This window comes from Pongo pygmaeus, chromosome 15 (genome assembly GCF_028885625.2).
Source record: "Pongo pygmaeus isolate AG05252 chromosome 15, NHGRI_mPonPyg2-v2.0_pri, whole genome shotgun sequence".
NCBI lineage: Eukaryota > Metazoa > Chordata > Mammalia > Primates > Hominidae > Pongo > Pongo pygmaeus.
The window spans coordinates 18,662,666-18,683,786 of NC_072388.2; the positions used below are offsets into that span (position 1 = coordinate 18,662,666).

The following is a 21,121-nucleotide window of genomic DNA, read 5'->3' on the forward strand; positions in this document are numbered from 1 at the left end:
TCTCCCAGGGAACTAATCCATTCCCAAAGGAAGTAATCCAATCTCACCAGAGCCAGAACTCACACACTACAGAGAGAAGGGCACCAAGACATTCATAAGGAATTTACTACTGTGATCCAAACACCTCCCTCTAGGCCCCATCTCCCAACACTGACACATTGGAAATCAAATTTCGACATGAGTTCTAGTGGGGACAAATTAACCGTATTCAAACCATAGCAGGTATGTTTATCAGACTAGCACTGAAACACAAAGAGACATAAATGTTACTGTTAAATCTCATCTGGAGATCTCATCAAAAGTTTCAATATGAGACCCATTCATGGGCCCTAAGTCTCTTGTTGGCTCAATACTAGGCATAATAGTTCAACAGATATTTTAAATATTTGTTCTCTCCCCTCCCATTCACCCTGCACAGCTCTTTCAAGTCATAAAGAACCCAGGATCTTTCTTTTTTTCTTTCAAGCTGATGCTTCCTCGGCTTATACACTGAGATGGTGGCACAGGATTCCTAGGATTCTCTCTAGCTTAAGAACAACATTAGTCTTTCCACTTCTGACCCTGGCAAAGACTTGCGTGTAGATGGAGGCAGTAAGCTCACTCCTTTTACCCTAAGGCTTCCTCCAAAGCTTGAAAACACAATGTGAAATTTCTTAGTAGTCATACATTCAGCCAAAGGGGCTGGCGACGGGTATTTTAATCTCTCCGTCTTAAGTGAATCGTAGGAGGCCATATCTTTGACCATCCTGCTGGATTCAAAACCTACGAGATGCTGCCTGCTGGCCTTGGGTGCTGACCTCTTCCTTCTAGGGAGAAAGAGACCTGGTCAGGGCCAACGGTGGGTACCCAGTGAGCTTAGACTGCCGGTGAGCTGGACGTTGGGGAGGAAGGTGCTGGCGCCAGAGGGCGACAAGGAGTGAAGAGGGGGATGTAACACGGGGTGAGTTTGGGAGGCACCGCGGGGAGCCCGGACTAGAGTGGGTGGGGGCGCGGGAGGAGAGCCTGCCTCCGACCTCCGAACGTCCCTGCCCTTTCCTATGCCGCTCCCGCTTCCCTGCCCGGGTTCTACGTTTATCCGGTGCTCCCTGAGCCCTATTTTAAAGCTGCTTTTTAAGAACTTCCTTTCTGCTCGCCTCCCCCAACTCCTGGCAGCGGTGACTGTGAACTCGCAGGACCTTCGCCCCCGCGAAGGCCCAGGGAAGAACGCTTTTTTCCTCTCTATTCGCCCTCAACCTGACCAGTTGGGCCACCAGGGCTTGGGGAGAGACCTCAGAGGCCTAGAGCCAGGAGAGGCGAGAAAGGGTTGTGGTTTTTTTGAGTGATTGAGATGGGGGACAGAGGGAGCACTTAAAATTAGGCAACTTTAATTAGACTCCCAGGAGAATTTCTGGATCCACAGACCGAGGAAACAGCCAAGTGGGAACAGCAACAAAGAATATAAATAATACATAATCCAGGGCTTTGCGCCAAGTGGGGTTGTTCGCAGGTCAGTAATTCCCGCTCAGGGTGCGGGAGACCCCAAGTATCACCTCTGAAACTGTTTTCTAGCTTTCCCTCTGCTCTTTTAGAAAGAAATGGTACAACACATGACTATCTCAATAGATGCAGAAAAGGCTTTCTGCAAAATTCAACATCCTTTCATGTTAAAAACCCTCAATGATCTAAGTTTAAAAGGAACATACGTCAAAATAATAAAAGCCATGTGTGACAAACCCACAACCAACATCATACTGAATGGGCAAAAGGTGGAAGCATTCCCCTTGAAAACCGGCACGAAACACGGATGCCCTCTCTCACCACACCTATTAACATAGTATTGGAAGTTCTGGCCAGGGCAATAAGGCAAGAGAAAGAAATACAGGGCATTCAAATAGGAAGAAAGGAAGTCAAACTCTTTCTGTTTGCAGATGACATGATCCTGTATCTAGAAAACCGCCTCATCTCAGCCCAAAAGCTTAAGAAAGCTGACAAGCTGCCGGGTGGGGCGGCTCAGGCCTGTAATCCCAGCACTTTGTGGGGCTGAGGCGGGTGGATCACCTGAGGTCAGCAGTTCGAGACCAGCCTGGCCAACATGGTGAAAACCCATATCTATTAAAAATACAAAAAATTAGCCGGGCGGGCGTGGTGGCGGACGCCTGTATTCCCAGCTATTCAGGAGGCTGAGGCAGGAGAATCGCTTGAACCCTGGAGGCGGAGGTTGCAGTGAGTCGAGATGGCACCACTGCCGTGGGTGTCGCCTATCCAGCCTGGGTGACAGAGACGCCGTCAAAAAACAAAACAAAACAAAAAAAACACAGCAGGCAAGTAGAGAGCCAAATTAGGAATGAACTCCCATTCACAATTGCTTCAAAGGGAATAAAATACTTAGCAGTACAGCTAACAATGGAAGTGAAGGACCTCTTCAAAGAGAACTACAAACCACTGTTCAAGGAAATCAGAAAGGACACAAACAAACGGGAAAACAGTCCATGTTCATGGATAGGAAGAATCAACATCATGAAAATAGCCATACTGCCGAAAGGGAGGGAGACAGAGAGAGAGAGAGAGAAAGGAAAGAGGGAAGGAAGGAAGGAGAGAAAAGAAAGAAAAGAAAGAAAGAAAGAAAGAAAGAAAGAAAGAAAGAAAGAAAGAAAGAAAGAAAGAAAGAAAGAAAGAAAGAAAGAAAGAAGGAAAGAAGGAAAGGAAGGAAGGAGGGAAAAGAAAAGGAAAGGAAAGGAAAAGAAGAAGGAAAAAAAAAGAATGAGCAGCACCAGGGCTCCAGGGAAGCCCGGGAACCACGCTTTCTGCGCTGGGGATACCCTTGGAATGTGACCTCCCTCTGGGGAGCCGTGCTACTACCGTGGGCGTAGGCGTCGGTCTACCCGAGCGTGCAGAGCCGCCTTCTTCCTCAACAAGAAACCCGGCAATTACACCCAACCTCTCCATGCTCAAACTGCAGGATGGAGCGACCATGGAGTTTCCTTTGAACAAGGTGACAGGCTTACAGGTCTGTGAACGAAAGGGCGCCTAATAAGTGACCTGAACTTCGACCCCATGGCACTCTAAGCAATATTTGTACCCACAGAACCACGATCCAACAGCAAGGAGTTCTTATTCTTCAGTCTTCTCGAATAACTTGCAAATCACCAGTAGGATTTTTAAAGTTTCCGTGTTTTATTGCCTAGATTAAAGAAAAGATAAAGGTCTTCCAAAGACATTGACGCTAATAATCTTCGATTACCTGCTAGCCCACTTCCCAGGGCGAGTGAGAATTCAGTAATTCCTCCTTTCTTTGGGTCTGCTTAGATCCCTAAGGATGAATGAAAATGCTATCTGGAGCCCTGCTTCTGCGAAGAAAATTCAGAATTTTGCACTTGTACGCTGGGGCAAAACGCTGAGAGAATGAAGAAAGTAATTGCAAACCGTTGCAACGCGTGTGGTAGTGTGGCCGAGCGGTCTAAGGCGCTGGATTTAGGCTCCAGTCTCTTCGGGGGCGTGGGTTCGAATCCCACCACTGCCAGTGGTATGTTTTAGTACATCAAGGCTTCTGAAGTACTAACACATTCTAACTACTAAGGTAATTAAATCTTCCCTCTCCAGGACTGTCGCGGATTACACCGCTTCAGTTCCCTCTGAATTCTGCGTTCGTGATTAAAATCCTAATTTCCAGTTGGGGATTCTTTCGTTTAGGCAGGGAGGCTTCCTCGCCCGCGGTCTCTCCTACCTTACTTGTTGAACTGACTCTCTGGATCCCAGTTTTTGCACTGCACCATTTGGGTTCCCGCAATCAGGAAAGCTCAGTTCTCTTCTAAAATACACGTTCACATTGAATCATTTTCATTACCTAGTTTAAGCATAAGGCGGTCAGGAAGTTTTTGCAGAAACTTTCCCATTGGTCCTATCAGCCCGCGGCCGGCACTGCCTTAGGAGTTGCAGCTCTGTGCTCGTGAAATATCCTGCCCAGACCCTGTTTTGGTTCTAATCACGTTACTTTTGTAATTGAACATGATGGATGGATGGATGGACGGATGGACGGACGGACGGACGGACGGATGGATGCAGAAAGCAAAAACTCAGCAGCCGGGCGCAGTGGCTCACGCCTGTAATCCCAGCACTTTGGGAGGCCGAGGCGGGCGGATCAAGAGGTCAGGAGATCGAGACTATCCTGACCAACATGATGAAACCCCGTCCCTAGTAAAAAAAATACCAAAGCCGGGCTTGGTGGCGCGGACGGACCTGTAGTCCCAGCTACTCGGGAGGCTGAGGCAGGGGAATCGCTTGGGCGGAGGTTGCAGTGAGCCAAGATCGCGCCACTGCACCCTAGTCCTGGCGACAGAGTAAGACTCCGTCTAAAAAATAAACTCAGCAAGGTTCATGCTCTCATTCAGGCATCGTTACCTCATGGTGAATGGGGAGAAGACAAGTTTGTGATTCAAAAACACTTCAAAGCGTATTCTTGACTAACTCCATTCATTGGGCCCAGGGGGCGTCTGTAAATGTTGTGGGTTTAGTCACCCTCCTGCCCCTTCCCAGTGAATCAGGTTACGGTGGAGGCGACTGTTCAGGTTTCTGAACTATCCAGCTACAATACTAGCGTAGAAACTAACCCACTGTGGAAAATTAGAGGGGATACACTCAGGGCCTATTTAGTGGTATTGTCTCAGAATGGTTGTCCTACTGCATTTTTCAGCCACTACAGCCCGTCACCTACAGAAGTGCTCATGGATTTGGCCGGACAGCTTCCTCGGGGAGAGATTTCACTGCCGTGACATGAGGAATGAATGAAAGAAACTGAGCAGAGAACTGCGACTCTGTGCAAGAACCAAGTGTCATGCCACCCAGGCTGGAGCGCAGTGGTGCGATCACTACTCATTGCAGCCTCCATCTCCCGGGTTCAAGCGCTCCTCCCCCCTGTCTCCCAAGGAGCTAGGATCACACTTCTGCACTACCACGCCCACGCCCGGCTGTCTGCTTGTTTGTTTGTTTTTGGTAGAGCCGAGGGGTTGGGCGGGAGTGGGGAGGGGCGGAGGAGCTGATAATGGTCTCTCTATGTCGCCCAAGCTGATCTCGAACTCCTGGGCGCCCAGCCTCATGCCACTTTTTGACCCTGCCCTCCGTTTTATACCTTCCTCCCTCCTCATTCAAAATCCTCTTTCGGGCACTCCCATAACATCTTCCATTTCACTTTGATGACTCCTCCAGACCAGTTCCCTTCCTTTTCACCCACCTATCACCAAGAAATATCTTGGGCCCCCAAGATCTTCACAAAAGAAGCCTTTTGTTTTGTTTCTCTCAGAAATCGAGAGACAAGGCATGTTTTGCTCCCAGTGCCTAGTCGGGGGAAAATATCTCTATATCTGTGGATAAATTGGACCTTCCTGGCACTTTTATAAAATTCCCTGTTTGCATAATTTCCATATCATTGTTCTTCCTTTTTCCACAAGGCAATTGTTCTGTCTTCCAATTCTGTTTTATGAAAATAAATCAAATTTAAAAGTTGTTGGAACCACCCCACCCACCGCCACAATGCTCTAAGCCTTCAGAGAGATGTGACTGCGATCTGAGTCACATATGGTTACAACTTCTGTTCTCAGATTATAGATTAACGTACTTTCTTATTTTTCTTGTTCTGTGTGTACCAGAGAGAATTAAACGACATCAAGAACAAAAACCTACAGTCTTCTTAATTAATGACCCTCGTTATAGGTGAATTTCCCTTGTCTTGTCCTGCTTTGTTTGCTTAGACCAGATAACAGAAAACCCATGATTATTATGCCCTCTGCAAAAAATGTTAAATGCACCCTTGCCAAAAAGAAACACTGCCTATAACCAATCAAATGGCTGTAACTATGTGCCAACCTTGTATGAATAGTGTATGAATAATGAATAATGTTGTAATCCTGCTGAAAACTCCCCTGTCTCTGCCTGTACAAATGAAACCTCAACTTTCCTACTTCGGAATGCTGACCCTATTCCTTTGGAGTTGGTTTTTCCAGGTGGCCCATCCTCACAGTTTCGGCTTGAGTAAACTCTCTTTAAATTAGAGTCTTACCCTTTTGATTATTTCAGGCTGACGGTTTGTTTTCCCTTCTTCCTGAAATGTAATTCTGTGCATTATCTTGAGACTGGGTTAATTTTTGTTTTTCTGTTCATCTCCCTCTAGTGACTCCCAGAAACCTGATCTACCTAGCTCAATGTTTTCAGCTGCATAGAGGCCATCATTTCCATTGAAACAAAGTGAACTGAAACTTCCTCCATTCCTTCTCCCACTCCTCCTCCCCAGTCAGGCCAGCATTTTCCACACTCCAGCATTCTCTACATCCACCAAGGACACTAGCATTCCCCAGACTCTCAAGAGCACCACCTCGGAACGTTTTTGTTTATATTGTTTTGCTCTTTTCACTGTCCCTTAGTTTCAGTTAATTCCCTCTCCTGTTGATGGAAGGATGCCGAGTTGTTTCTATCTCCCCTCACTCATGCCATTCACCATCCCTGCCTTTTTCCTGCCTGCATCACCTCTGCACCACCAAAATGATCCTGAACCCCTATCCTTCCTTCTGTCCCCTTGTCTTGTTCCTCTTGACAGTACCAGCCGCTCCTCCAGCTCTACTCTACCACCCCTGCCACATCGCCTACCCTTACTCCTCTCCCGCACTCTGACTGGCATTTCCCCCAACACATCTGTCTCCACACACACATATCGGAAAGCTCCCTTAACTCACTTAAGCATGCGTCAATATTCCTGTCAAATTCTAGCTCAAAATTCAACTTCAGGAAGCTCTCTTCAGTTAGTTTCTCCTCACCATTCTGATCACTCCTTTTCATTGTCTTAAATGTGGTCCTCTGTCGTTTTGTAAACGTTTATGGCAGTATCAATATATCAACACAGCATTATCTATTCTGTTACTTCAACTAAACTGTGAATTACTTAAGTCACCAAGTTTTTTAAAAGTTAACAGATTTTACATCCAAGAGCAGTTTTAAGTTTACAGCAAAATTGGGTGGAAAGTACAGAGAGTTCTTACATTCTGCTCTCTGTCCCCACAGCCTCCCTCATCAAGGACATCCTGCCCCAGTATGGTACATTTGTTACAACTAACATTGATACACCATTATTAAACAAAGTCTGTAGTTTAAATCAAGAGTCACTCTTGGTGCTGTACATTCTATGAGTTTGAACAAATGCATCATAATCATGACATATATACACTATTGTAACACCATACAAAGTAGTTTCACTGCCCTAAAAGTCTTCTGCGGTCCACATGTTCATCCCTCTCACCTAACTCCTGGAAACCGCTGATGCTTTTACTGTCTACATTGTTTTGCCTTTTCCAGAATGTCATATAGTTGAAATCATACAGTATATGGGCATTTCAGATTGGCTTCTTTTACTTAGTAATATGCCTTTAAATTTACTTCCATGTCTTTTTATGTCTTGATAACATATCTTCTAAGGGCTGATTAATATTCCATTGTCTGGATATAGCACAGTTTATCTATTCCCCTGTTAAAGGATATCTTTGTTGCTTCCAAGTTTTGACAATTATACATAAAGCTGCTATAAACATTAATGTGAAGGGTACTGTGTGGACATATGTTCAACTCATTTGGGTAAGTACCTGAGAGTGTGATTGCTTATTGTATGAGAAACATGTATTTGGTTTTGTAACAAACTGCAAAAATTGTCTACCATAATGGCACTGGGTATTTTTAAACTTTGTTTTATAAAGTAAAGAAATGTTTTTTTATGTAATGTATACAAGTGGCACATTTTGAAAAATACATAAAAGTATAAAGAATATCAGTCACCCACAGATAAACAGATTTTGGCATATACCCTTTTTCATTTTTGAATAATAAATTTCTAAAAGTAGAAACAGAATGCTTGATAAAATACAATATCTTTTTAGAGTTCTTGATTTATAATGCCCAACTGTCCTCCAGAAAGCCATGACATTCTACAAGAATGTTCTTATCAGTATTAGATATTAATAAATAGTTTCCAATTTGATTTCTTATTAAGGAAGGAACATTTTCCATATGCATACTTGACCTTTTGCTTATTCTCGGTATCGTTTGTTTAGATCCTTTTGAGGGGCAGGCCTTTCTAAAGTATTTCTCCTTAAACCCCGAATTGTCCAGTATGAATTATTCACGGAAATGAAAAAGTGTAGGGTTTGGGGGTGAGGTTGAGGGATGTTAGCCATTATCCACTCAACGTTAACTAGTCTTACAGATTAGGAGATGGATTCAAATCTAAAAAGAATGTCATTAATTCACACTTTGTGAGTAAACAGAATCACATCTACTGCAGAATCACAGAGGACGCATAAAATTAGGGTTCATGGTCAGCAAAACGTTCTTTTGTTGCCTGAAAATAGAATTCTAATTAGTACTTCATCAGTAAAACCTTCTGTTGGCTGAGTAGACTGAAGCATGAAAACACAGCGGGAATCGAACCGGCGACCTTAAGGATAGCCACAGTTGCAGATTTCTAGAGTACTCCGCTCTACCAGGTGAGCTATCAGAAATCGCTCGTAACCGACGTTAGCGTAGATTTTTGTGCATTGAGTAGCGGCTGGTGAGACTCCTGACTCCTTTGTATTTGGGCTCAGATTACTGTTCAAGAAGTTTCCAGAGAGCCAGGTCTATAGTTAACTGAGTCCCAGGAGCAGCCCCGAGGCAGTAGGAAGTGAGATCTGAGTCGGAGGTAGTGAGAATGGAAACAGAGCAGAAGCCACCGGCTTGGGGTGAATCTGCATAGCTTCTGAACTAGGCTGCCCTCAGAGTAATCTGCGAGCCAGTTTTCGCCCCAGGAGCGCAGGAAGGGACCACCAAGCAGGCTACAAGTGGAGAAGTGCGCAGGACTCCGGGGGTCATGGCTATCGGCAGATTAGATTAGATCTCTTCCCCACAAACACAGAGGTATGGACCAAGTCTAGCATTTTTCTCCCAGCGACGTGAACAGTCTAGTTTCTTCCTCGCTTACTGCAGAGTACAAACACCTATTTTCCCAGTATCGTTCATAGGATCCCGACGCTGTACTTTTTCGTCTCAAATCCAGGATATGGCTTTCATGGAAAGATCATAAAGTGCTTCCTTTCTTCACTAGTTTGTTTCAGCATTGAAAAGGCTAAAAAGCTCCTGCTGTTTTGCTTGGGAAAAGGGGAAAAAAAATTCTAACAGATAAGGCCCCAGCGAGATTTGAACTCGCGACCCCTGGTTTACAAGACCAGTGCTCTAACCCCTGAGCTATGGAGCCGCCACGAAAACTGCATACTTAACAATCAATCTATTATGCAGTTAAAATCCTAGGTAAATAGTATTTACGTCTAAATAAAGTTTAAGAAATAAAAGGAATTTTTGAAGGACGTGCCTCTTAACGTATAAGAAAGAAACATTTTCTTGACCAGGAGCGCACTGGAATGCAAGTCACTGTAAGGGTAAAATGGGGAATAACAAAATTATTTAATAAAAAGTAATGATTATTTATTCCAACTTTTAAATTCTGGATTATTTGCTTCTTTGGAGATAGTTGAATTATTATCTTTTGAAAGTGGCTCTGTTTTTATTACAAAAATTAAAAGTATGTGTTTCGATAGACAAATGACTTACGTTCTTTAAAAGAGATGAGTTTTCAGCTTGCTTGCTCATCAAAAACGAACAAACAAACCATAAAAGACATTTAATATATATTGTTATCTTAACAACGCATGCTCCACGGTACATGCTCCCCAGCTTCAGGCTTGACAAGTCCCAAGTGTCGAGCAACATCAGGGTCAGGGTGCGTTTCATTACAGAAGAGAATGCAATAGTGATCAGAGACATTCTCCCCAACCCGCTTGGATTCTTAGTCCAACTCTTAGTCTGAGATTGGGGTTGTTTTTAAAAGGGAGGCGGCTGTCTTCAAGCACAGGACGTACCCCTCGGACCTTCAGAGTTTAGGGGTGGACACAGTGAGGGCGTGAAGGCTTCCAGATCTCCCCCAGCCTTTCAGCGGAATCAGGCTCGGTCACAGATTCCTCTAAGTTACCTGAAGCAGAGGTGGCTAGAAGGGGTCCAGCCCTTTCCTTGGTCCTTTAACGCTCCTCTTCCTAGCATCTCGGAGTCCGGGCGGCAGCTCCTTCTCTTCGGGCCTCCAGGCTTTTCTAAGCGCCAACTTGAAGTCCAGAAAGAATAAAAGTGGCGTTGTCGCATGGGGAGGTTGGGGAGGAAGAGTTTCTCTTCTTTTCTCTCCTTTGGTGTCAGCCTGACCAGGAGGCTCAGTCATTCACTGGACAGCTCCCACTGGCCAGGAGCCAGCTTGGCGCAGGGCAAGCAATGTGATCAATCAAGGCAGACACTGATGCGCCCTGGAGAGGTTAGAGCAAGAGCCCGGGAGCTTCGGTTCCCAAGCAGAAGAGGCTACAGAGTAAGGACAACCGTCCCCCCCGCCCCCACCACCACCCACCCACCACCTTTTGAGTGGTAGAGAAGTGGGCTTCTATAGAAGAGAGTGTGGGCAGAGAGCAACTTTTCCCTGACAGCACCTCCTGGGCGCCCTTGAAAGGCGCCTTAAATCTAAACCTATATAATACATAGGTAATCAACTAAAGCTGAAAGGGAATGGCCAAAGCACCCACGTGGAGTGCTGGGTGCTGTAGGTGAGAGGTCTGAGGTGGTGGCTTTTAGAGCTCAACATCTTTGGTAACGTTGGTTCGACCTTTTCCCCTGCCAGTCCCGCGGTGACCTTTATCTTTCGGTGAGTGAAATTGGTCGTTCTTGTTTTTCCTGGGTCCTCCAACCACAGGCCACCTGAGATGGTCCTAGTCCCTTTGAGTACTCAGACGCTTCCTGTGCATTGACCGACACAGTTCGGCCAGGATCCTGAAATGAACGTTTCTACCTTCGGAACGCTGCGGCTCGGATCCTTCTGAACCTGCATATTGACTTTCCTGGGTTCTGGAGAAAATCACTGGATTCTAAAGAAATCAAAACTGTTCAAATGTTGTGCTACAACTAAAAAAATAAATGAACACTCTTAGAAAAAAACATCGTTCCAGTTCTGGCTCGTTGGTCTAGTGGTATGATTCTCGCTTTGGGTGCGAGAGGTCCCGGGTTCAAATCCCGGACGAGCCCGGTTTCATTTCTGTTTCATCTTTCTCTCTTTAAAGTCAGTAGCTAATAAATACTGCAATCGCGGCTACGGCTAGGTCACCTATGCCTCTTCAACGTCGACCTGTGGGGGATGAGATTGTTGAGCAAATTGCGGATGCTTTTGCTGAAAGAATCAAAGACAAAGAAGACGCTGCGAAGGGCCAAGGTCTTCATCACAGATCAAGGCTCCCTGACGGACTCTGACAGGATCTTTTGTCAAGAAGAGAGTGTTCGGGCAGTTCTTACCCAGTATTTTGTGTGGAACAAACTAGTGCACTTTTCACTAGGTCACTTCGCATGGAAAAGATTGCTACCTGAGGGCGTGTTAGGGTCACAAAGTCCCAATAGAACCCGCTTTCTGAGACCCTGACTGTGCGGTGATCCAGCCGCGGAATGGAGCCTAGCCCCTGCCCTGGCCTTGACGCCTGCTCCGCAGCGCACTGTTGCACTCTTGGTTGTTCTAGTGAGACTGCCTTTCCCACAGTTGCAAGCGCTGTTGCATCGTTCGAATGCGAAGTCGCAGCCCTGGGAACTTGAGGGCTTACAGGACACAGACATTCATTTTGTTCAAGGAAGCGCAATTGGATTATTTCCAGGTGTTATTTTCGAAAACACAGTATAACATAGGAATAGTTTTTTTTTTCACTTCTGGCAAGAATCCACCAGACCCATTAGTGCTCTCTGATGGCTCACCTGAAAAATCAACAGGTTCTACTGTTGGGTGTCTACGTATAATCCTTGAGTGTGGTTCGATTCTGGAGTGAAGAAGTTGTCCTCGAAATGAATTGCTGGGATGACGGACGCCTCAAAGTTGCTTGTCTTTCTAAACTGCTTGTTTAGAAAGAAATCTTTAGGCCGGGCGCGGTGGCTCATGCCTGGAATCCCAGCACTTTGGGGAGGCCCAGGTGGGTAGATCACCTGAGGTCAGGAGTTCGAGACCAGCCTGACTAACATGGTGAAACCCCATCTCTACTAAAAATACAAAATAGTCAGCCGTGGTGGTGCACGCCTGTAATCCCAGTTACCTGGAAGGCTGAGGCAGGAGAATTGTTTGAACCCAAGAGGCAGAGATTGCAGTGAGCCAAGATTGTGCTATTGGGCTCCAGCCCGGGCAACAAGAGCAAAACTCCATCTCGAAAAAGAAAGGAATCTTTAACAGGATTTCTGTCTAGCCCAATTATATTTGTCCTTTCTGAGGTTTCCCCTGGAAGAGTTATGTGTCCAGAGGAAAATAAAGGGTTTTGTGATGATTAAAGGAAGGAAGGAGAAAAGGAAGAATCTGTCAACATGCCCTGACTTCCAGGTTGGTTGGTGGGTGGGAAAGGTGAGGTGTCTAGCCTGGTACTTTGCCTTTGCTGAACGACTACCAGTGGATATGCCCAACAGGAAGTTGGATATAGTGTCTGTGATACCTCACATAAACAGAATTGAAAATAAAAATCATATGATTATCTCAATAGATGCAGAAGAAAGCATTTGACGAAATCCAGCATCCCTTTATGATCAAAACCATCAGCAAAATCAGCATAGCAGGGACATATCTCAAGGTAACAAAAGCCATCTATGACAAACCCACAGCCAACATCATACTGAACACGGAAAAGTTAAAAGCATTCCTCCTGGAACAAGGCAAGGATGCCGTGCCCACTTTCACCATTTCTATTCAACATAGTACTGGAAGTTCTAGCCAGAGCAATCAGACAAGAGAAAAAAATAAAGGGCATCCAAATTGGAAAAGAGGAAGTCAAACTGTCGCTGTTCGCTGATGATATGATCGAATACCTAGAAAACCCTAAAGACTCATCCAAAAAGCTCCTGGATGTCATCAATTGAATTCAGGAAAGTTTCAGGATACAATACAAAGTACACAGTTAGTAGCACTGCTATACACCAACAACGACCAAGCTGAGAATCAAATCAAGAACTCAATCCCTTTTACAACAACTTCAAAAATAAAAAATAAAATAGTTAGCAATATACTTAACCAAGGAGGTGAAAGATCTCTACAAGGAAAATTACAAAACACTGCTGAAAGAAATCATAGATGACAAAAACAAATGAAAACACATCCTGTGCTCATGGATGGATAGAATCAATATTGTGAAAATGACCAGACTGTCAAAAGCAATCTACGTATTCAATACAATTCCCATAAAAATACCATTGTCATTCTTCACAGAACTAGAAAAAAAATCCTAAAATTCACATGAATCCAAAAAAAGAGCCTGCATAGCCCCCAAGCAAGGTTAAGTGTAAAGAACAAATCTGGAGGCATCACATTACCTGTCTTCAAACTATACTGCAAGGCTACAGTTACCAAAACAGCATGGTACCAGTAAAATAAAACGAAACAAAACATGTAGACCAATGTAACAGAATAGAGAACCCAGAAAAAAAACCAACTACTGACATTCAACTTATCTTTGACAAAGCATACAAAAACATAAAGTGGGGAAAGGATGCCCTATTCAACAAATGGTGCTGGGATAATTGGCAAGCCATATGTAAAGGAATGAAATTGGATCCTCATCTCTCACCTTATACAAAAATCAACTCAAGATGGATCAAAGACTTAGATCAAAGACCTGAAATCATAAAAATTCTAGAAGATAGCATCAGAAAAACTCTTCTAAACATTGACTTAGGCAAATAATTCATTACCAAGAACCCAAAAGCAAATGTAGCAAAAACAAAAATAAATAAGTGAGACCTAATTAAACTAAAAAGCTTCTGCACAGCAAAAGAAATAATTGGCAGAGTAAAAGACAACCCACAGAGTGAGAGAAAATATTCACAAACTATGCATCCAACACAGGATTCAAATATCCAGAATCTACAAGGAAATAAAACAAATCAGCAAGAAAAAAGCAAATAATCCCATGAAAAAGTGGGCAAAGGACATGAATAGACATTTCTCAAAAGGAGATATACAAATGGCCAATAAACATGAAAAAATACTCAACATTACTAATTATCAGGGAAATGCAAATTAAAACCACAATGAGATACCACCTTGCTCCTGCAAGAATGGCCATAATTAAAAAATCAAAAAATAATAGATGTTGGGGTGGATGTGGTAAAAACGGAACATTTTGTACACTGCTGGTGGGAATGTAAACTAGTACAACCACTACGGAAAACAATATGGAGATTCCTTAAAGAACTGAAAGTAGAACTACCGTTCAATCCACCAATCCCACGACTGAGTATCTACCCAAAGGAATAGAAGGCATTATATGAAAAAGACACTTGCATACACATGTTTATTTACAGCAGCACAATTTGCAATTGCAAAAATATGGAAGCAACATAAATGTCCATCAACTAATGAGTGAATAAAGAAAATGTGCTATATTGGCCTGGCATGGTGGCTCACTCCTGTAATTCCAGCACTTTGGGAGATGGAGGTGGGTGGATCACTTGAGGCCAGGAGTTCGAGACTAGCCTGGCCAACATGGTGAAACCCTGTCTCTACTAACTGGCTATGGTGGTACACGCCTGTAATCCTAGCTACTCGGGAGGCTGAGGCAGGAGAATCACTTGAATCCAGGAGGCAGAGGTTACAGTGAGCCAAGAATGTGCCACTGCACTCCTGCCTGGGTGTCAGAGTGAGACTCCGGCTCAAAAAAACAAAAATAAAGTGGTACATATACACCATGGAATACTACTCAGCCATAAAAATGGACACAATAATGGCATTGGATGGAGTTGGAGACCATTATTGTAAGTGAAGTAACTCAGGAATGGAAAACCAAATATTGTATGTTCTCACAAGTGAGAGCTAAGCTATGAGGATGCAAAGGCATAAGGAGGAAATAAAGGACTTTGGGAACTTGGGGAAATGGTGGGAGGGCACTAAAAGATAAAAGACTCCATATTGCCTCCATATTGCCTACAGTATACACTGCTTGGGTGATGGGTACACCAAAATCTCAGAAATTACCACTAAAGAACTTCATGTAACCAAAAACCACCTGTTCCCCCAAAACAATTGAAATAACATACATAAATAACAAAGAACACACTGACTATTTCAAATAAGAGGAGAAGATCAGTTGTGCCAAACTCTGCTGAGATAAGCATGAAGAGTAACATATGCTTGCTGAGTTTAGCATCACTGTCATTATCAATGATGTCATTACAAGCTTTATTTATTTATTTAATTTTTGAGACAAGGTCTCACCCTTTGGCCCAGACTGGAGTGCAGTGATGCAATCTTGGGTGACTGCAGCCTCAAACTCCCAGGCTCAAGCAATCCCCCTTGTTGGCTTCCCAATGTGCTGGGATTGTAGGCATGAGCCACTGCACCTGGCCTTATTAAGAGTTTTATATGTGAAATGATGCAAACAGAAGCATTTTCTACTTCTTCTAAATTAAGTATATTCTGTCTTAACTGTATATTTAAAAAGAAAATACAAATTTCATGTCAATGAAGGTAAGACCTTAGAAAGGAAAGCTTAGAAATGAACATCAACAAACAGATTTTTATTTATTCTTTTATTTAATCACAAACTTTCATGGACACGCAAGTTTGTATCACTGTTATATGCATGCACACACTCACATGTGCACTCAATCTACACATACCATCATACCAAAATTTCAGGCAAATTTATTTCATATAATAGTTTGAATAAAGACACTTATCATGGTACCTTTATAGAAATTCGAAGCTGGGCGCGGTGGCTCACGCTTGTAATCCCAGCACTTTGGGGAGGGTGAGGCGAGCGGATCACCTGAGGTCGGGAGTTCCAGACCAGCCTGACCAACAAGGAGAAACCCAGTCTCCGCTAAAAATACAAAATTAGCCAGGTGTGGTGGCACGTGCCTGTAATCCCGGCTACTCGGGAGGCTGAGGCAGGAGACTCGCTTGAACCCGGGAGGTGGAGGTTGCAGTGAGCTGAGATCATGCCATTGGTTTCCAGCCTGGGCAACAGAGCAAGACTCCATCTCAAAAACAGAAAAAAAATTATATATTTATGTATTCATATGTATTATGTCTACCCCAAAAGTCTATGAATTCATTGATGGCAGGGGCCAATATTTGTACCTCTAACATACCAACTTACTTCCTAGAACACAGTATTCAACAAATTTTATTGAATTAAATTGAGCCCAAAGTTATTTTTCACAATGAAACACATGTTGAAAATGGATGATTTAATGTGCTTTATTGCCATAATATGGGGCAATTACTTCAAGAAATGCTGTAAATGGTTCCATGAATTCCTTTCCTTGGCCAGTGGCTGGAATAGACTTCAGATTTTTATGTTTCATGAAACTAGGTAATTTTTAAGGCAATATTTCATCTCCTCTCTGGGCAACACTTCTAGATCACTCCAGAAGAGTTATTTTTACCTTCCAATCATTCTTTCCATTCCTTTAGCACTCAGAAATATTTTGGAATAAAATTATCTAGTGTGTTTGCATGCATTATGAATAGAACTAGATAAATACATTTCTATTTTCCATGCCCACTGAAGCTTATGGCTAACTCTTTTGATGCTAATACTCAGTTTGCCAGTTTTGCAGCACTATTTTGAGTTTAGTATGCTGTCTATACCTTGATATTTATGTGTTTTGTACATTGTTCCTATGTACACAAACACACTCTAATGTGACAAATCCTGTTTAATGAATGATGACCCCTGTGAAAATTTCTCTAACAAGAAAATGCACTAGGAAGAGTAAACCAATTTTTATAAGATCTCCAATGTCCTTTTGTAAATCTCCTTATCATCCACATTCCCTTAAATTATTATCTGTCCTTTAGTTCTCCCCTCTAAAGTTCAAGCTGCTTGAGGTTAGAAACAATTTATTCTTGTTCATCTTAGTATATATTCGTATATCACAGTGTTCAACAAAGATTCTTCACAGACCTTTGCTGAATGAATGAATAAATAAATAAATAAATAAATATTTGTTTCCAAAATTTCCAAAGGGATTTCCATGAATAGGAATCCCTTTTCAAATGTCCAATAAACTAGATAAAATTTACTACAAAGTTTGGTTCTTGGTAGATACAACAATATTTGGCATTCTTTTTTTTTTTTTTAGATGGAGTTTTGCTCTTTCGCCCAGGCTGGAGTGAAGTGGCATGATCTTGGCTCACTGCAACCTCCAACCTCTGGGTTCAGTGATTCTCCTGCCTCCTTACATAATGCCTCCTTATGTAATGAAATTATATAAAATTACCCTTTTTGGTAGCTGGGATTATAGGCGCCTGCCACCACGCCTGGCTAATTTTTGTGTTTTTGTAGATGTGGGGTTTCGCCACGTTGGCCAGACTGGTCTATGAACTCCTGACCTCAGGTGATCCACCTGTCTCGGCCTTCCAAAGTGCTAGGATTACAGGCGTGAGCCACCGCGTCCAACCTATGTGGCATTCTTAACTCTTTAATATTAAAGCTCCTTATTTTACTAAAAACAAAATAAGATTTAACACAACAGATACAAGAATGTAAAAAGATGAACAAATGAATGAAACATAATCCAATGACAAAACGAGTGGAGATGGGAGATGTCTTTATCATTGTAATAAAGTGCACACTAGAAGAATACAGTAAATGCTATTACTCATGAAATCCCTCATTGATCTGCTTTCCCAAAGGCACCTGGAATTACCATAGAGAAGTAATTAAGTCCCTTTATTAAATTTGCTTCACCTCTTTTTCCTCTAGCAGTAAATGTAAATTTTTCTAACAAGCGTGTACAAAAATATACAGATAATCTATTTTTATTTCATTTTATATCTATAAGGAAGTTTGTCTTAAAATTCTTGACTTGCATAAACAGTTGGAAGGCTCTACTTAGACTCTCAATCAGTTTTTAGCTTTTGAGGAGAGTGCACAAATGGATTTAAATGTTGAATTAAAGCTACAGTCCCTCTTCTCAGACAAATGCATGTATATTCAAGCACATAAAATTTAGATACCTATTGGGCATATAAATTTTCTGAAACCCATCCTTAGATTCCCTGTATGACCATGGGCCCATAGGTTAAGACTCACAGGTTGGAAGGTCTTAGGAAGTGGCGATGATATTGATCATGATATATCAATAATAATAATAAGTATTATTATTATTAGGTATGATCTAGGATCAAGAAATTTTGCCTGAAAGAGAAGAAGTGTGGATTGATGACCTGGGAATTCATTAGTAGTTCCAGAATTCAGTCTTTTGGTGATATCCATAATGATGATGGAAAGGAGCATGATAATGAGAATGTTTGGACTTTAAAATATGATTTTTAAAAATGACAACAAGACCAGGCGTGGTGGCTCACACCTGTAATCCCAGCACTTTGGGAGGCTGAGGTGAGTGGATCACTTGAGGCCAGGAGTTTGAGACTAGCCTGGCCATCGAGCGAAACCCCATCTCTACTAAAAATGCAAAAATTAGCCAAGTGTGGTGGTGGGCACGTGTAATCCCAGCTACTCAGGAGGCTGAGGCAGGAGAATTGCTTGAACCCAGGAGGTGGAGGTTACAGTGAGCTGAGATCACACCACTGCACTCCAGCCTGGGCGACGGAGTGAGACTTTCTCTCTCTCTCTCTCAAAAAAAAAAAAAAAAAAAGACTAGTTACCAGACTCTTCACTTTCACCTTACTGCTTTCTCATTGAGATATTTATCAAGTAAAAGATTCCCTAAAAAGCCTGCCACTACCTTCCTAAACATGTCCTTCAAAGCTTCCTTGACTTGCTCATTACGTAAGGCACAGATGAATGGATTCAGCAGTGGTGTCACAAATGTCGTTATTACTGTCACTGCCCAGTTAGTGTCCACAGAACCACTCTGCGATGGCCGCACATAGAGAAAAATGGCACTTCCGTAGAAGAGGGTCACCACTATCAAGTGGGACGTACCGGTAGAGAAGCTCTTCTGACGGCCTGAAGCAGAGGGGATGCTCAGGACAGCCAGCACAATGAGGCCGTAGGACACAGCAGTAATCAGCAAGGAAGATACAATGACAAGGGAGGCCAGGACAAAGTCAGTCTCCTCCAGCTTCTTGGTGTTGGTGCATGCCAGGCGGAGCACTGGGCCACTGTCACAGAAGTGCTGCACCACAGCGCCCTGCTTACAGAAAGGAAGCAAGGCCACAGCCACTGTGGGACCAAGCACAGGGACGAGTCCCCCCACCCAGCAGGCCAAGGCCACATGAAAGCACACAGCCCCACTCATGAGCAAGGGGTAGCGCAGAGGATGACAGATGGCCAGGTAGCGATCCACAGACATGACAGCCAACAGTAAGAACTCGGAGGCCCCGAGAAAGAAGTAGAAGTAGAATTGGGTGATACATGCAGCAAAGGAAATAGTGTGTTGCCTTGAGAGGAAATTGCTCAGCATCTTTGGAATGATGACAGAAGTGAGCAGAATCTCTAGGCAGGACAAGTTACCCAGAAAGAAGTACATGGGGGCCTGTAGTCGAGTATCAGCCCTTAACCACCCCCACAATCAACACGTTGCCTATCAGAATCAGGAGATAGACAAGAAGAAACACAGAAAATAATTCCACTCTTGCGCTGTTGAGATTTGGGAACCCTGCCAGGACGAACTCTGTTGGATCACTACTGTGGTTCCCATCAGGACTCATTGTCTTTTCCACCTGTCCATCAGTAAAAACATGATCCTGGTAAGAGCAGGTCCTCTGCTTACAGTCCTGAAACTTACTTCATCATGGTATATGGGACTCATATCCCCAGTTTATCCAGTTGCAGGTCCTGTTAAGATCTGAAGCACTTAAGGTCATCATCTGATTGATTTTAGCACTGGAGAAGATTTTCTCTAAAGGGTAACAAAACTTAGGTATGAAAATGCCAGGAGCCTCCATCTCCTCCATCTTCACATCTCCTGTTCTCAGATCTTAAATAATGACACCTCATTATTGTAATAACAATATCACTGAGCATCTGAGTTGGGCAAAAATATCTGAAAAAGGATTTTGTGAAGAATATGATTACCATTCAACTGGGATCAGAACTTGAGTCAGACTACCTAGTTTTAAATTCCTGCATCTCCTCTTACTGGCTGAGTAGCCTTGGCAAGGTTACTTACCCTCTCTGTGCTCCTCAGTTGTGAAATGCTGTAAGGAGCAAATGATACAATAGTGCAAAGAATTTAAGAGTTTCTAGTACTTAACTTAAAAATTATGTGGCAGAGAAAGCCCCTGGCTATAAGTTAGGACACCAGAATCTAGGCTTGGCTTGCCATTACTCTTGGAAGATTATCAATTTGTATTTTAACCGTCCAACTGTACAATGAGTCACAGGAATCTAGGCCATTAGTATACCTAATGAAATTATATAAAATTACCCTTTCCGGCAGGACGCAGTGGCTCATGCCTGTAATCCCAGCTGTTTGGGAGACCGAGGCGGGCGGATCACTTGAGGCCAGGAGTTCGAGACAAGCCTGGCCAACATGGTGAAACCCTGTCAGAGGTTTATCAGAGCCAAAATTATGAATTTCTGACCGCAACTATTAATAAAAAATTATGTTCCTATTCTTTGATTCTTATTCTTTGATTCAAGTCCTCCCAGTTCTGAGGACCACCACCAGTTAGAAAAATCAAGTCAATTATATCCAGAAAGCTTGTTTAAAAATGCCTCAGGTATCAGGAGAATCCTTACTCCCTTTTGACAGAGCAGGAGCACCATCGTCTTGGACAAACACTGCCACTTTAAGTTCCATCTCCCTTTCTAGCCTCATGCATTTCAAAGAAATCACTTCTCTTCTAACTACAGGCAGCCAGAAAAAGCAGACAGTAACACACAAATAAGACAGCTCGGGCACAGAGGGAGGTGAGGGGAAATTCTTTTGGGTAACTGCCAAACTTCACCCTCATACAATGGGCCCCAGTAAAACGGTGGGCCTTAATAAGCACCTTTCTTTCCCTTCAGGTGCACTAATATAGGGAAGCTAAAAGCAGACTCCGGAGTATGCCTGCAGCTACAGAAAGATTATGGGAACAGACACAAAACTCTCCCTCCCAGATAAGCACAACAAA

General features: G+C 43.2%; 1 protein-coding gene and 3 non-coding genes across 4 annotated transcripts; 2 read left to right on the top strand and 2 right to left on the bottom strand.

Moving 5' to 3' along the window:
• Positions 1–3,417: 3,417 nt before the first annotated feature.
• Positions 3,418–3,499, top strand: TRNAL-UAG (transfer RNA leucine (anticodon UAG)). The gene has a single exon. It is a non-coding gene; the product is annotated as a tRNA-Leu (tRNA).
• Positions 3,500–9,171: 5,672 nt separating this feature from the next.
• TRNAT-UGU (transfer RNA threonine (anticodon UGU)) lies at positions 9,172–9,244 on the bottom strand. Its single transcript has one exon. It is a non-coding gene; the product is annotated as a tRNA-Thr (tRNA).
• A 1,784-nt stretch (positions 9,245–11,028) lies between these two features.
• TRNAP-UGG (transfer RNA proline (anticodon UGG)) lies at positions 11,029–11,100 on the top strand. The gene has a single exon. It is a non-coding gene; the product is annotated as a tRNA-Pro (tRNA).
• A 7,617-nt stretch (positions 11,101–18,717) lies between these two features.
• LOC129012089 (olfactory receptor 6S1) lies at positions 18,718–19,711 on the bottom strand. Its single transcript, XM_054447406.2, is given in 2 exon segments — positions 18,718–19,557; positions 19,559–19,711. Coding segments are annotated over 2 exon segments (993 nt in total).
• Between the last annotated feature and the right edge of the window lie 1,410 nt (positions 19,712–21,121).